Here is a 15,919-nt window from a genome sequence, read left to right on the forward strand (position 1 = left end):
GCAACGATGTTGACGCGTGCACACACGTGAATGTGCGACGAATCTTGTGATGCTCACTCCGAGGCTGCCGCAGCGTCGACGAAAAATTGTTTTGACTAAAGATTACTTGCTTCTTTGGAGTATGAACTGAATCCTCCAATCCATTGTACTTGTGATTCGCAAGGACTTGATAATCTACGTGCTTGTTCTGTAGTACCGGATTATGATTCTTCACTTTTTTAAAAAAGAAAAATGATTCTTAACCTCTATCAGTTACGTACCATACTCCCTCTGTTTTAAAATATAATTCTAAAATATAGATTGTTTTGACTCTTATGGATTCATAATTTTTACTATGAATCTAGAAAAATCAAAACAATCTATATTTTATAACAGAGGGAGGAGTATTTGATGTCTGCCCGAAAACTGAATCCCGTTGTCTTCTTTCTATCAATTCCTTGGCATCAACCATCGCCCATCATGTTTGAGTACTCGCTCGTGCCAAAAAAGGCATAACCGAGTTGTTAGATTATCCACCAAACCTTTGGAGCTAACCAACATTCTAGGACGACGCTAGTTCTTCGATAATCCAGCCAACGAGGCTATCATGAAAAACTACAGTTTTTTTTCATTTCCTGGATCCTGCGAAATCAGTAAATCTGAATTTATATGACACTGGTACATAACATTTGAAGTTATATCACAGTGACCTTGCCGTCAAGCAATCATCTGTCAATTATTAGAAAAAAATTGCCCAGTAACTGAATTTAAGTGCCATGGTTGTGCACCTTAGAACCGAACCATGCGAAAGCAATGCACTTATCAGATAAATTTCACCTAGGACTCATGGATCCTCACACAACATAAACAGTGTAACTGCTAGCAACAACCTGAGTATGGCTGTACAGCAATATTGACATGAAAATTTGCTCTTGAAGTAAAGAAAATAGCTTGCTAAATATATTCATCGTCACTGAAGAGAATAGTCTATTTAGTCATAGTAAAAAAAAGTTCCTGAACAAAAAAGGGGGCAGTCACACCGGGCTTCAAAGAAGCTACAACTCAAAGAAAAGACCAAGCTACAACTATGAACATTATACGATCTGTACTCTCTAAGGCCAGGGGTCATCCAGATCAGGCTTCTTGACAAACATCTGATTGTATTCAGGTCGCGACATCTGCAGCAAAATTCATTCAGTAAACAGTGTAAGATAAAAGTTCCAAAATACCAGATAAAAACAATCTGCAAAACCATTCTGCATTCATGTAACTAAATCACATAAGGACATGGTTTGCCACCGAGACATGTCAGTGTAATAGGTAGGCCTCGAAATCAAATAATCTGGATGATCAAACAAATACATATGACGCTTCTATTATATCTATTCCAAATGATGTTTTTTATTCAAACATCATAATTCATATGCCAGAAAGGCTTACCACGGACCAAAAGTAAAAACTAGCAATCTAACTGTTTTTAGAAATGCATTCTACCTGCCATTCAATCAATAAAAATTCCAGGTTGGGTGAAGGAGGTATTTGCATTTAGTAAGCTACCGTAACTTCTATGATTTCAGCTGATTTCTTAATAAATCATTTCAAGGTAATAGCTAGGGCTCCTGTCAAATTTATCCGGATGGCAGAATCTCAGCAATGCATATGAAGTCAAACCTTGTGGTTTCTGCGGTTCTGCCAAACACTCAAACAGTATAATTCACATGGTAGAAACTAGAAAGATCTATTATGGATAGAAATACCACCATTCTACCCGTTATTATCTATGCTAGGAAATTATAAGCTTTATGGATGAAGAGTATCGTCACTCACTAAGCTACCAATGCATATCTTCTGTGATTTCGGCCGAGTCCTTAACGGCCATTTAACGCATTCCTATCAGAATGGAACTACTGCAGTCGTCAAAAATCATGACCGCGCAGTACCAAATTGACAAAACGGCGCCAAGTGAATTGGGCATTGAACTAACCTACTCGACCTCATTCTAGTGAAGAGCGGAGAGATACTGCCATACTGGGTTGCTGTGGGTGCTTACGAGGTCCTTGAAGAGGAGGAAGGCGACGAGGAAGAAGAGGACGAAGAGGATCTCGAACTCGGCGAGGCGGACGAAGCGGAACACCTTGTCCACAGCCCTCGTCAGGATCCCCGGGTCGTCCCCCCTCCTCCCGCCCCCGAGTACGCTCCCGCCCCGCTGATGCCGCATCGCTCCCGATCGCTCGCGGGTTCCCCTACCTCCGCCGGATCCAAGAGTTCAGCGTCACGAAGGCCGCACACGTCCCTTGAGATAGGGGTGAGAGAGAAGGGGGCGCAGGTACCGGATCTCCGCCGTCCGGCCGCGCGGGGTGCGGCGAAGGAGGCCCCGATCGGTGAACTCGCGCTGCGGTGGAGAGGGTGGAGCCGTGGAGGTGGGAGGAGGCCGGGAGGAAGGGACGACGAGATAACGGAATTCGTTGGGGCCTTGGGGAGTTGGGGGGGTTCGGCCGGCGTTCCGTCTCAGGGGCCAAATGCGTAGCCCACGTCCGTCGGATATCGATCAAACGGTAGGTAAAATGTAAGAGAGGAATTGAGCCCTGAGGAGTTGAGGACTGAGCTAAAGCGAAATTGGACAATCGTGATGGTGCATGATGAAATCGAAAAGGATACGATGCAGAAGCCACTCAGTCAGATTAGTAGATTACTGTGCCACGGGTTTGCGTAGCTTGTGTGCAAGAAAAGAAAACAGCACAGCTGCAGAGCTGTCCACTTAGTCAGGACATACTAGATATCATGCATTCCTGTGCAAGAAAGAAATGGCATGGCCATGTAGAACGCCTCATGAATAATCCAGAACGAACAAATGCATTCCTGTGAGTTACCCCATCACTAGAGAATTACGCGGTAAGAGCAATATTTTCTAATTTCTGGTGTCCTGAAAAGAATGACCAGAGAGTAGTTCATGACTAGAATACATTTACATGATGCAACAACAAAACAAGGGAAAAGAAAGAAGAAACTGCCCGTGGGAACTGACTAAACTAAGGTGTTATCTTTGTATGATCCGAGGACAGGTCAATGCATCAAGTTATCCATTTCGAGGTCACTTGAGCACGCTGCCTGGGTTTCATGGGAGTCTGGGATAAGTTCCTCTTCTTCATCTTGGAGGAGACGGTTGGGCTGAAATAATCTTGGCTCTTCTGTGAAATGGCTGCAGCCTGTAGATGCAATTTTCTCGGAGGGATGAAGGTGCGCGGCTTTGAGGGTGCTCCTTTTGATGATCCAACACTTTTAGGTGAGTCCCACTTGTTATGATTCACAAAACTTTGGGATCGACCAACTATCTCAGCCTTCTTGTCCTTTGGACTTGGAATGTTCCGGCTTTCCCTTGTTTCAGCAGAGTATATTGTCTCCTCCCCGCTGCTAAAACCCTCCCTCTTATCTCCTATTTCGGATATTGCAAGTGGGGAGGAACTGGACTGCACCTCACTCCAGCAATTTTCCTGGTAAGCAACATTGTGAAGAGTGCCACAGTTGATTTGCACATTAGATGGATGTGTTCCATGTGGAGCTGGCCTGTTCGCCTCATTCTTGTTCTCACCAGGTATCATGTGCTTCAAGGGAAGTGGTAGGCGAATAGATCTTGAATACTCAGGAGGAAGGCTAATATCCACAAGTGCATCAGCTTGCTCGTTCTTAGCTTTGCATATTTTTGAGGTCAGCTCATTTTGCCCATGGAAAGAATGCGAGACAGTCGAATCATTTTCTCCATGTGAAATCTTGGCAGATGCTGAACTGCATGCTCCGTGCTGCCAAATCGGTCTTGATGGTATCTGTGAGGATGACAAGATATCACCACCCTCTCGCTCTGTGGTCTTAATAAAACGAAGATGACCAAAGAAAGAACGCCCACTTCGTTCTCCGGAGGTTGTCAATCGTGCAGGAGTCATCATTGGCTTGCTAACATCTTCTAAGCTACCATTCCAGTGCTGTTTTAACCATTCACATACTGCAGGGATAGGGATTCCAAACTGTATAGGCGCATCCTTTCTTGATGCAAGAAGAGCAGTTGATGATGCGGAAGCATATCCATTAGGTGTAGAAGGGGCAATTTTCATGGGATCACATACCATAAAAGCTAGATTTCCATGCATATCAAACCCAGCAGATCCAGGATGCCACAAGACTTCATCAGTTGAGAACTTTATAAGATTGTCTGTAGCTATTACAACCTTCCCCTCGCCTACAGCCAAATCCCTTCTGTTATGTCCCAGTAGCAAAACCGTACTGCCAAGGTCCAAGCTGGGGTTCAAGCAAGTTTTTAAGAAATGAGGCTGTTGCCCATGTGAACTTGAGTAATCATCCACGACACCAAGACCAACTACTGTAAGGTCAAGAATAGGGCTGGTAATAAAGATCCTGAAATGAAGACATAAAATGTGGACCAGTAAGTAAGCTGCAAAGCCATGGAACAAAGCCACATCCGAGTTCTTATACCTTTTTAGCTTATTCAACCACTAACGACAAGGAGAATGTACACCATATCTTATTTTCTTCATGGCAACATTTTTAAAGATTCTATATCCTTTATTTTTTTAAGAAAGGAGTTTCCCCTGCTATTATCGAAAGCATTTTTATATCCTTTCATCATTCCGTACAGGTAATTTGAATATCTGGGTGTTGCATAATTAAGTGTTCGAGAGAAAAATCCAGCTGCATAACATGTTGAGTTAAGAATGTATTAAAAACATGTCCTGTGCTCATCAATTAAGTGAATAAGTAGATCCAAGGACCACTTTTCAGCAGTATTACATCCCACAGATTCTTATGTACCCATTAGCCAATCAGCAATGTGAACTTGAAAAGAATTTATGCCATCCTGTACTAGGCTTAAAGTTGTCCACCGTTGTACAAGCCAGCATTAGTCCCCCGTCCCTTACAAAATGGCAGCAAACCTTTCTAACTTACATGTCATTCAGTCAGGCTGGGAGCCTGGGTTAGTGAGCATATATCTCTATTGCTACATTGGTCCATATATCTGCTACTAGTAGATCTTTAATCTCAGAAAATCCTATCAACAATGCTATTGCTAAAATGACTAAGTGCTACATGACTAAGTGTTGTTCCTCACCAACCAAACAAAATGAAAATTCTATCCCCATCAGCATGCAATACTATTGCTAGTTGCTACATGACTAAGTGCATCAACAAAATCAAGATTATCTAAGTCCATGACCACAAGCCCAAAATAATCTCCTGAACCACATGGAAGTCAACCCCAGCACAATGGACCCGAGTGTCATAACTGACTTCCGTGCAAACAAAATCACTATTCTCAAATGCAGAAATCAGCCGTTGGTACATAAATTCACCCCAAAAAATATGAATCTCATACACCTGGGAAGTGTGAATTACTAAGAAAATTACCAGCTTTCAATTCACTGAAAACAAAATATCTTTTTACACCACGGTCAAGGAGGTGCCGCATCTCATAATCAGGTCAAGTGCAGCACAAAGAAATTGACGCTAACCGAAAATCCAATCTTTTCATGCGGCATTGTACTACCAAGAGATTCATTGGGGATAAACTCGCCCCCAAAAAATCTAGTCGCCAGGCACCGCATTGCGCACTCAAACTAAGCCAAGGGAAAGCTAAACAGGGGAGGCCAAGAAATGCGTCGTTACCTATGCGGCACCAGGCGAGCTAGGAGGCGGCCGTGGCTGAGCCGGACCTCGGCGGCGCCCGCCGCGGCGGCCGAGGGGATGGTGCCGTGCGTGGTGAGCAGGAGGCCGCGGTCTATGAGGAACCCGCTCCCGCCTTTGCTTCCAGCTCCTCCTCCTCCTCCTCGGCCGTCGCCGCTGGGGAAGGATACGGCAGCTACGGCGGCGCCCTTTGCGGCAAGGAGCCTGGACTTGATCCGCTCCAGCTTAGCCCCGCCGGAGCAGAAGCACCACTCCGAGGCGTCGCCCAGGACCCCCATCCGGCCACGCTTGCCCTTCCCCTGCTACTGCTGCTACTACTCCTCCGGCAAGCGGCGGCGGGGGCCACGGATGGCGATGCCGAGCGGCTCGTGTGGACTCGTTTCGGTTTCGTGCTGACTGTTGGGAGGAGGGGACGGGACTACGGGGAGTCGTGGCCTCAACACCGAACGTGACCCGTGTGCTTATTATGTCAATGTTCTGTGTGATTATTGCTGCCTCGACTCCTTGTTTCTTCCTGGGATACTCTTAAGTACCTTCTTATCCCCGAAGAAAAAGGAGGCCAACCGGGGCATCCATCTACTGTTACCGTTTTTCATGGAATGGTTGCATGCCGCGTGTTCTACCTGCTGCCAGCCTGGCTCCAATTTTCGTGCGCGTGAGTGATCTCGGTGTCCCATGAAAAAATTGAACATGTCTACCACTGTGTGTGCATCACTCTGTGTGTGCATCACCCAGTGGAAATGGAAATTCAGTTCCCAGCTCTACTTCCTCAACGTGTGGCCACGGTCATCCTTGCCTCGCAAACAAATTTACTTCCGTCAATATTTATCTTAAACGCTGGTGCTCAACGGTTGGTAACTTTTTATTTAGTGTTTAGACGGTTTAAACAAAATTAAACAGGTTGAATTATTTCATATTATATCATCAAATATGCATGTTCATGGTGGCAAAAATAAGTAGTTTAACAAATCTATGTATTTATGTATATACAAAATTAAGTATATATATTTATGCATGGATGAAATCAAATATAAATATTTATTCAGGTAAATAATTATGTATAATATGTACACATATAAGAATGTAAGTGGATTTGTATTTATTTAACTAAACTGTGTGTCAAACGGTCGCGTAGCCCATTCAATAACCTTTAATTCTGTTCCGTTACCCCATTTAGACCGTTTACGATCAATCATTTAATAACTAATACATCGTTTAGAGCATAAATAATACAGTTTACCTTCTTTTATCATTTAGCACCGTTCACTTACACGACAGTTTAGTCTGCTTACACGTCGTGTAAATATTGCACAGTGACTAGATGTATCAGTTAATCGACCATTTATCCCATTTAATGGTCATGTAACCCGTTTAAATGGTCGTTTAGTCCGAATAAATAGCTACTACTTCCATCCCAAGTTACAATTTATTTTAACTTTTCTAGATACATATATTTTGCTATGCATCTAGATGTACACTATATATAGATATATAGCAAAAACTACGTATCTAATAAAAGCCAAAACGAATTTTAATTTGAAACGGAGAGAGTAAAGGATAAGTGACCAACTGTTTAGCACATTTACCGTTTAGACAGCCGTTTAGACGAACATTGAGTCTAACTCTTTTTCCTCCTGCGCGATCATCATTCTCCAAGCCTGCCATCCCACTCAACTTCGCGGGCATCCTCCTTCAGCGGCCTTGGACCATGACACATCTCGAAGAAGGCAAGGCGGCGCCCGCACCCTGCAGCTCGCGCCGTAGGCAGGTGCATGGTGAAGTGTCCACATGATTGCAACGACCAGCGGAGATAGAAGGAGTCCAAATTCAAGAGTGTCGCTAGAGTCTCTATTTCACATCAGTACTACTTATACTAAAACTTGAAGGATTCTATAGCAATGTAAAAATAGCGCATTCCTCTTTCCATTCTCAATTTCTTTGAGGAGCCAAGCTAAGCTAACATGTGTAATAGTGAAATGGGCTAACTCACTTGGTGATTTGGTAAGTGCAGACTAGCCCAAACAGAATGAAACGATGTAAACGCACATAACTACTACTGTCACAACGTATATTGCCTATACTTCGTTTAAAATATATATATATATAGTCTGTACGGGCGCGGCATAGCGCTCCTAGTATGGTCATGTGACCTTGCATTCCTCTTGCTTCCTGGTTTTCATCAACTATATTTTTTTTAATGACCCTACAAAATTACTCATTGTTTGATACATAATTGTCCAGCTCCGAATGTAGGCTCTAAGAGGTAAATTTTTCTTTAGTAAAATTGCTCGAGAAAAGCTGAGCACCTCTGCGGCTCTGCCTTGAGTTTGATGCTTCCTGTAATCATGTCTTTCATTTTGTGCTCAAAAGAAGCTTTCTTTTCCCTTAGCGTAGCTTTGCAGCCCAGGGTATTTTATTGGTTTCCTCGTTTTAGGCAGGGAAACCCATGGTTTAAAGTTAGCTAAATTGAGACCAAGGTTGTAAGAGTCATTTAGCAATGGTTCCTTTTTAAGCTAAAATTTTAACCACATGTGAAAAACTAGCCACAAACTACGTACATCACATGACACTCCAATTATCTTCAGGCACGGATCATTTTATCCTTGAAATTGCGAGAGAGGTCGGTTCAGGTTAAAGCTGGGGAACACTTGGACGATTTCTCTTAAAAGTATATCCGTGTCCTTTGCTGAAACCATATTTATCCGCTCACTTGGAGGATGCAATGCTGCTTTTGTGTGATGAGATCCGACAGAATGTGGGTGGTGTAAGCGAGTTGCTCTAAACGCTGAAACTTAAGTTCCGATGCAATGCGAACGGGCAGGCATGTTCGCTGAAGATTTTTCTGCTGGACATTCAGACATCAGCTGATCAGGAGAAATTCAGCTCAGCCCAAGGCAGGCTGAAACACGTAGCCGTCTACTCCACTGCTTCACATCTTGTAGCAGCGCACCCCACGCTTCAGCAGCCTCAGCTCTCCGGACCTGGCGGCGCCAGCAGTTGGCTGACGACGACGAGAGCGCCTGACGACTTGGACGGCCATCAGAAAGAGGGCAAACCGCGAGGGCACCATGTCTTCGCCGGCGTACTCGACGGCGATGGTCCAGGCGATGCAGAATTTGCCGTCTCCCAAGTAGGCCAAGCTGCCGGGGCTGAGCACGTGGAATCCCCTGTCTCCGCACTCTGCGAGGGTACGATTCGTCGGTTTAGTGGTTGGTGTTTGTAGAGGATAAGAGTGTGTTCGTTTCCTGCCCTTTAAATTTTAGATCCATCACATCAAAGAGAATCTTATCATTTAGAAGTATTAAATAAAGTCTAATTACAAAACTTTTTACACAGATGGGTGCTAATTCGCGAGACAAATTTAATGAGCCTAATTAATCCATAATTTGCCACAGTGATGCTACAGTAATCGTCCGCTAATCATGGACTAATATACCTCATTAGATTCATCTCGCGAATTAGCACTGGGGTTCTGCAATTAGTTTTATAATTAAACTTTATTTAATACTTCTAAATGACAAAAAAAAATTTGATGTGACCTCTCTAAATTTTAGACCCCAGAAAACGAACACACCCAAAGAAAGACTATAGCTATAGTCTAGCTAATATATTTAGCTGTTATGTGAATACTGTGAATAAATTTATGAGTATTTTTATATATAAATATTAAATAAAAAAATTTCATGCTGTGAAGGACATGAGAGCTTCATTCCCTCGTTATATTATTGACGAAATACTAAATTTTATAAATGATGAAGTTCAATAATAAACTAACAATAAATAAAGACCAATTTTATAGTTTAGCTGGCTAAATAATCCTTAGTTTAACGGCTATAGCAGGATATAGCTAGCGGATTTAGCCTTTTAGAGCTAAAACATGAATATCCTAACTTTTTTTCCCAAACTAAAACATGAATATGCTAAATTTTTTTCCCCAAAGGCTATAGCCGGCTATTTAGGAGGTGTTTGGTTCCCTAGGGCTTATTTTAATCTCGTTATATCGGATATTTGAGGCTAATTAGAAGTATTAAATATAGACTAATAATAAATAAATTCCATAACCTCTAGGCTTATTCGCAAGACGGATCTATTAAACCTAATCAGTCCATGATTAGCCCATATGATGTTACGGTAAATATATATTAATTATAAATTAATTAGGTTTAATAGATTCATCTCGTGAATAAGCTCTAGGCTTATGAATTAGTTTTATAATTAGCTTATGTTTAGTATTTCATAAAAACATTCGATCTGACCGTGCTTAAAATAAATTCTAAAAAAAAGCTCCAACAAAACAAACAACCATGCATTATGTTTAGGTAGAATCGGCGAGATTGAACTTGCCTGCCAGTCTGCCACACGTAGCGGACCGCCGGTGGCTCCCCTGCCCCCGAGGTGGGGACGACGAAGGCGCAGAGGCCGAGGTGGCGCGGGCAGATGCCGAAGCAGAGGCCCAGGTCCGGGACGAACAGGCCGCGGCGTGCGAACGGCAACTCCCAGTCTCCTTCTTTGTCGCTGCTGACGCCTGACGGCGACGATGTTGGTGCCGCCAGAGCCGGATACGACGGCGAGGTCCAGGCGCTCCGGTCGGCCCGGCAGTGTATCGAACTGCGCGACAGGGCGGGGGAAGTTCCTCATCGGCATCGCCCAATCCTCCTCGCCCCCCTCCGCTCCGGCGGCGGATGCGAACTTGTCCTTGAGGTTTATCTTGAAGACAAGGTATCAGGTATGCGTCGCAAGAACCATCCAGCATCCTTTTCTCCTCCACGAAAAGAAGGCGCTTCTTCCCCTTGCTGTGCCGCCGGTGCCCGCCGGCGGCGGCCGCCATCTAATTAATCTCCGGCCTCCTTGCCCTGATTGCCTGTAAATTCCGACTATCCAATCCAATAATAAATAAAAAGGTAAGGCTCGCGATTTCGTCCCAAACTTGGCTGCCATTAAGATCTAGCAGTACCTCCCCACCTTTAATGAACCTTTATATTGGCGGAGGCGGGCGGCTCAGCTCCGCACCGGATCCAATCGGGCTCGGTGATATTCCCTTAGCTCCAACCGAATCCGTGCACGGCAGGGGCGGGGGAGGCGGATGCAGAGCTGGCGGAGCCGCCGTGGACGGTGGCGACCGGGCCGGAGGCGGGGGCGGGGGCGAGAGCCAGACGACGCAGATTGATAACCGGAGGAAGAAGATGACGTTGAGCCGTTGGATGGAGATTGGATGGCTGAAATAGCTATGTTCTACTGTAGTGGCTGTTTCTTGGGCCAGAAGTCTGAACTCCAGTAGAACATTAGATGAGCTGAAATCGCAGCCCATATCATCCACTTTGTTCTGTGATGGGCTTGGCTTTTCACCTATTCGGCCTATGTAGGCCGAAAATTCGGCCCATACTGACCCAGCAGAGCCCACAATCCGCAGGAAGAAATCGACCGAGCCGGACTCTCTTCTTGCAGCACAAGAAGATACGGAGAAGAACTCGACTCCCGCGGCGCGCCGGAGCTGCCTTCTTTAAGCAAAGCGAGCCCTCCCCTTCCCCAACCGCGCTTCGCAAATTCGCATCAGTACTTCTGGGATCAGACCCGAGAGCGAAGCAAACAAACAGCGCCCCGAGCGGGGAGGAGACGAGTGAGTCTCGGAGCACAGGCGATGGCCAGGTTCGACCCGTACGAGAACAACGGCGGCACGTGCGTGGCCGTCGCCGGCGCCGACTACTGCGTGGTCGCCGCCGACACCCGCCTCTCCGTCGGATACAGCATCTTGTCCCGCGACCACTCCAAGATCGCCCAACTGTACGTTTCTGAACCTTTCTTGCCGCCCCATGTATCGTTATTAGCGGCGTTCTGGATTTGCGGTAGTTCTGAATTCAGATCCCGCTCCAAGGGTATGCGGTAGTAACGGCGTGCTGGATTTCGTTGGTCCTGTAAGGCGTTGCGTGTCTTTGAAGTTATGATGTGCGCCGCCTCTATCATGATTTCATTACGTCTGGAAGTAAGTAGTTCTGTTCTGAAATTTGGTGTTAGAATTCAGTTAGTTGACAATTTGAAACAGTTTAGGCTGAACTTTAGTGCTACTAATCGGGTCACAAATTCGAATTTTCTGACACAAATTCGAATTTGAGAAGATACTTGTAAAACTTGGCACAAAACTTTGGAGACAAAGCTACCCGCACAATTATTTATACATGAATGATTTGAATATTCGTATATTGTTTACCGAAGTTAGATTAGTGATATGCCATGGGTTCTATGGTGGCGCTTACTACTTTTCACTGATGGCCTTGTGGGAGTAACGCTACGTGACTATGTGCAAATTTTCGTGGTGGTGCTAGCATGATCTATTTCTTAACCAAATTGCGGAAAGCTTTAGGTGACTAGGCCTAAATGAGATTAAATGGAAAAGGATGTTTAATCCAAAACCATCTATCACTATGTCAATTGAACAAGTAACCATTATATAATATTTATTTCGGACCTCATATTCTCTGGTCAATTGTCTTCCACAAAGTGAACCTTTCTTATTTTTTAATAGCATGAAAAATCTATCTTATTTTGTTGCTGAATTGCTATTTTTCTCTCTACTTCCCTACAAACAGGGCAGACAAATGTGTTTTGGCCTCATCTGGCTTCCAAGGTGATATCAAAGCTTTGCAGAAGAATCTGGCTGCCAAGGAATTGGTAAGTGTGCCTTATAGTTGAGCTGTTGCACTATTTGTCAGACCTCTGTTAAGATTATGTGTTTTTCCGTTAACCACTCTTTCAACAATCCTACTATTGTAATAGTCCAATACTGATACGTATTACTGCCGCCCATGGTCTAGTATTCCATTTTCTGTTAAATAGAAAAACCAAGGTTGATGAGGTACAGATTTTCTGAAAAAGAGGATTATCACTACGTCTGGTCCTAAAAAGTACTATTTCTAAGAAAGAACTTAACAGGTCTGCAATTAACAGCTAGCTAGAATGCCTCTATTTATACTTGACCAAATATCTACTTAGTAGGGCAGCAAACAGTGTGGGTAAATATTGTGTCATCCTGAACCATACCGCTATAGGCTTCTGATGCTTTCACATTTCTGCCTTTTTAGGTTTATGAGCACAATCATAACAAGAAGATGAGCTGCCCTGCAATGGCGCAACTGCTTTCGAACACACTCTACTACAAGAGATTCTTCCCATACTACGCATTCAATGTATTGGGTGGACTGGACAGCCAAGGTAGAGTATGATTTTGGCATTTGAGTACTATTTTACATAGATCACTCAGTGTGATTGTAACTCTGAGCGTCTCTTTCTCTTTTGACAGGTAAAGGATGTGTCTTTACATACGATGCTGTTGGGTCTTATGAGAGGACAGGTTATAGTGCTCAGGGAACGGGTGCAGCATTGATGATGCCTGTTCTTGACAATCAGTTGAAATCTCCTAGTCCTCTACTACTGCCAGCTAGGGTGAGTTCTACTTCTATCTTTCATACGCTTAATCCACTTATGGGGGGGGGGGGGGGGGGTTTATCAACCTTGCAATGGTCCCAATAGGAGCCAATGATAAGCTCATGAGAAGCAAAGAAACCATGTATCGGTTGCAATGTATCATTCTTACTAAACAGAACTTTTTACACAATGCTGTTTATCATTCAGGATGCAGTGACGCCCTTGTCTGAATCTGAGGCGGTTGATCTGGTGAAGGACGTTTTCGCATCAGCTACAGAACGAGACATATACACTGTATGATGCTTTCCTTCACTTTAGATTTCCTGAGATTACTAGGTATGACTGACCAAAATTTCTAAATCCAATATTGTCGTTCCATGAATTTTACAGGGAGATAGATTGGAAATTGTGGTCATCAACAGCTCCGGCACACACCGAGAGTACATTGAACTTAGGAAGGACTAGTGCATTGTTCCTGTGAAATGGCACTACCATTTGTTTCTGTTGTCAGATGTGTTTGAGTTTCCTCTAAAAAGAAAGATGTTTTTGAATTTCCATTTCACTGATTCTAGCACGAAGTGATTACAATTCATCATTTTATCTACTATACTTAGACGGCACCATTTCAAGCCTTTTGAATTGCTTACTGAAATACTCTATTGCCTGAGCGTGGGAATAGCAGAAATGAACTTCCTCTGTTAAAAAAATGGAGAAAGGTCTTTCATTTGGGCATGATGTTCTGGACCCAAAGCACATATGATCACTCACTCACCTAGTTACCAACACGAAAATCGTTAGAAGTTGGAACTTGCAAAAACTATTACCTGATTGAAAGCAGCAAATGAAGCAAGCGAAACCCCATCGAATTGCCTTAAAAATAAATCCTGAACGCAGTAACATTCAAGCTGGGGGAGCTATTGCCTCCAAAACAAATCCTGAAGGCAGCTCAAGCTGGAGGAGCAACAACATCCCTAGTGACCGCATTGAAGATCTCCATGTACCCAACGACGCCAACCAAGACGTCATCTTCGCCGTGGGTGACCCAGATGTGCGTGGTCCTGTACGACAGCATCTGCGCCATGACGGCGGCGAGCGAGCTCGTGCTCCTGCACCTCAGTGCCGCGTTCCCACCGTGGCTCGCCATCATCATCTGCCCGACGAGGCTGTCCTCGAACCCAACCCTCCTGCTGCTGAGCCTCGACAATGGCGCAGCAGCCTCAGCCTCCCCACTTCGCCGCCCGCCGGGGCCGTCCGCGTCGCCATCCGGCGCCGACATCCCGTGCGACTCGACTCCCGCGGCGAAGTTGAGGGACGACAGGCTCGCCATGGCGTCCGCCGCGGCCACGTAGTCGCGCCGCCACAGCCTGTGCGCGGACACGTCGGCCAGGACCTTGTGCGTCCCGTCGCGGTTCGTCTGCACGACGGCGACGGCGCGGGGCTCGGCGGGGACCATCCATGAGGCCTCGATGGCCGGCGAGGAGGCCTCCACGTGGGTGTAGCCGCGGTTGACGGCGCCGAGGGAGGAGATGGACTGCAGCGGGGTCGGCGCCAGCGCGCCGAGGCAGTTGATGAGGAAGCGGACGATGTCCTCCCGCGTCAGGCAGCAGTACCTGTCGCAGCCGAACGTCGTCGTCGGCGACGACGATGACCGGTTGACGATCTGCTTGCCAGCCGCTGCCGCCCGCGGCGTCCCGGTGATCTTCAGCGCGGCCTTGTAGAATGGCGCGAACGGCTTCTTGTCCACGGTGCACGCTTCCGTGATGTTCTTGCGCACCAGGACGCGCCTTGCTCCTTGCTTCATCAGCTCCACAATTTCTATCAACCTTGCACGTACGAATTGAAAACTGAATCACATTACACATGGCAATTGGCATGGCATTTCCCTGGCTCTACCACGAGATGTTCAGTTAAACAAGGGTGTCTGAAATCTGAATGCAAAGTGCCTCTATGATGTTAGAATGAACAATGCTCAATCGACAAAAGCTTCACCTCGTGTGGGGCTCGACCTCCCGCACGAGCGCCGGCTCGTGCGCCACCACGTCGCCGGCGGGCGTCCTCAGCGCGGCGGCCGTGCCGCCCACGTGGGAGGCCAGGAAGGCGACGACGTCGAACGAGCTGAGCAGGCCGATCACGGTGGCCGCGGCGGGCGCCAGGGGCGAGGCGCCGTCGCGCCAGACGGCCACGTCGGCCTCCTGCGACGCCGGGATGGCGGCCGCCGCCGCGGAGAGCGGCGCCGAGGCCGGGACGCCCCGCAGCGGTGGTTTGCCGGCGGTGAGATCGGCGGCGGAAGCGCGGAGGAACACGATGTGGGCCATTCCCCTGCCGGTGCGGGCCCACGCGTGCCGCGGCGTGAGACGCTGGCCTCTGATTAGGTGAGGCCTCGCGTTTGACCAAAGCAAATCTGCCCTCGAGTCCCTGACGACGACAACACTTTCGAAAATGTCCGCGTGTTCCAGCTGGAACCCGATATAGCCATGAATCCGGCCTCATCACCATTGACGGCCGCGAGCCCTCGAACCCTTCGATACCCATACGTCCGGTCTCCTCTTTCCTGATTTCTTCCATCTTCCGTGTACAGTGTCTACTGCTCGGACAGGTCTCTTACCATCGGCACTCTGGCAAGTGGCAAAGCTCCACCTCTACCGGTTGGCAGTGTACCAACGCCTCGGCATCCGCTTTTGCACCCGCAAGGCCGCAACCATCGCATGGTCAAGGTCAACATGCTACCCGAATACCCGATGGCCCGGTCGAGGCACCAATTTCAGTACCAGGTACAGTTCGCATCCCAGAACTCGTTCAGTGGCCTTGCAAATCTGTTCGTTGAAATCAG

General features: G+C 46.3%; 4 protein-coding genes across 5 annotated transcripts; 1 reads left to right on the top strand and 3 right to left on the bottom strand.

The window, feature by feature from the left end:
- Positions 1 to 917: 917 nt before the first annotated feature.
- LOC112897301 lies at positions 918 to 2,497 on the bottom strand. Of its 2 annotated transcripts, XM_025965577.1 has the most exons (3): positions 2,310 to 2,497; positions 2,030 to 2,222; positions 918 to 1,157 (listed from the first exon to the last, which is right to left on the bottom strand). In XM_025965577.1, the coding sequence occupies exons 2-3, from the start codon at positions 2,195 to 2,197 to the stop codon at positions 1,092 to 1,094; spliced, it is 234 nt and encodes a 77-aa protein (XP_025821362.1). In that variant the 5' UTR covers positions 2,198 to 2,222; positions 2,310 to 2,497; the 3' UTR covers positions 918 to 1,091. The 2 variants fall into 2 exon arrangements, with proteins under 2 accessions (XP_025821362.1, XP_025821361.1); XM_025965576.1 differs by having other exon boundaries at positions 2,030 to 2,494.
- A 344-nt stretch (positions 2,498 to 2,841) lies between these two features.
- LOC112896263 lies at positions 2,842 to 6,170 on the bottom strand. The gene is made up of 2 exons (XM_025964185.1): positions 5,653 to 6,170; positions 2,842 to 4,386 (listed from the first exon to the last, which is right to left on the bottom strand). Exons 1-2 carry the CDS (start codon positions 5,946 to 5,948, stop codon positions 3,051 to 3,053), a joined length of 1,632 nt encoding a protein of 543 aa, XP_025819970.1. The 5' UTR covers positions 5,949 to 6,170; the 3' UTR covers positions 2,842 to 3,050.
- A 3,911-nt stretch (positions 6,171 to 10,081) lies between these two features.
- LOC112896399 (proteasome subunit beta type-1-like) lies at positions 10,082 to 13,712 on the top strand. The gene is made up of 7 exons (XM_025964355.1): positions 10,082 to 10,396; positions 11,081 to 11,451; positions 12,255 to 12,336; positions 12,747 to 12,876; positions 12,965 to 13,107; positions 13,297 to 13,383; positions 13,480 to 13,712. The coding sequence occupies exons 1-7, from the start codon at positions 10,208 to 10,210 to the stop codon at positions 13,552 to 13,554; spliced, it is 1,077 nt and encodes a 358-aa protein (XP_025820140.1). The 5' UTR covers positions 10,082 to 10,207; the 3' UTR covers positions 13,555 to 13,712.
- Positions 13,713 to 13,931: 219 nt separating this feature from the next.
- On the bottom strand, positions 13,932 to 15,409 carry LOC112897967 (CBS domain-containing protein CBSX6-like). Its single transcript, XM_025966376.1, has 2 exons — positions 15,079 to 15,409; positions 13,932 to 14,912 (listed from the first exon to the last, which is right to left on the bottom strand). The coding sequence occupies exons 1-2, from the start codon at positions 15,402 to 15,404 to the stop codon at positions 14,036 to 14,038; spliced, it is 1,203 nt and encodes a 400-aa protein (XP_025822161.1). The 5' UTR covers positions 15,405 to 15,409; the 3' UTR covers positions 13,932 to 14,035.
- Positions 15,410 to 15,919: the final 510 nt, after the last annotated feature.

Source organism: Panicum hallii, chromosome 6 (assembly GCF_002211085.1).
Source record: "Panicum hallii strain FIL2 chromosome 6, PHallii_v3.1, whole genome shotgun sequence".
NCBI lineage: Eukaryota > Viridiplantae > Streptophyta > Magnoliopsida > Poales > Poaceae > Panicum > Panicum hallii.

Excerpts from the sequence above, each read along its gene's own strand:
- LOC112897967 (XM_025966376.1), bottom strand. The coding sequence starts at position 15,404 with ATGGCCCACATCGTGTTCCTCCGCGCTTCCGCCGCCGATCTCACCGCC. Across the intron at positions 14,913-15,078 it reads GAGGTCGAGCCCCACACGAG|GTTGATAGAAATTGTGGAGC; the intron begins GTGAAGCTTTTG and ends CGTACGTGCAAG.
- LOC112896399 (XM_025964355.1), top strand. The coding sequence starts at position 10,208 with ATGTTGGTGCCGCCAGAGCCGGATACGACGGCGAGGTCCAGGCGCTCC. Across the intron at positions 12,877-12,964 it reads GGGTGGACTGGACAGCCAAG|GTAAAGGATGTGTCTTTACA; the intron begins GTAGAGTATGAT and ends CTCTTTTGACAG. Across the intron at positions 13,108-13,296 it reads CTCTACTACTGCCAGCTAGG|GATGCAGTGACGCCCTTGTC; the intron begins GTGAGTTCTACT and ends TTTATCATTCAG.
- LOC112897301 (XM_025965577.1), bottom strand. The coding sequence starts at position 2,197 with ATGCGGCATCAGCGGGGCGGGAGCGTACTCGGGGGCGGGAGGAGGGGG. Across the intron at positions 1,158-2,029 it reads TCCTCCTCTTCAAGGACCTC|ATGTCGCGACCTGAATACAA; the intron begins GTAAGCACCCAC and ends ATTTTGCTGCAG.
- LOC112896263 (XM_025964185.1), bottom strand. The coding sequence starts at position 5,948 with ATGGGGGTCCTGGGCGACGCCTCGGAGTGGTGCTTCTGCTCCGGCGGG. Across the intron at positions 4,387-5,652 it reads GCTCGCCTGGTGCCGCATAG|GATCTTTATTACCAGCCCTA; the intron begins GTAACGACGCAT and ends TCTTCATTTCAG.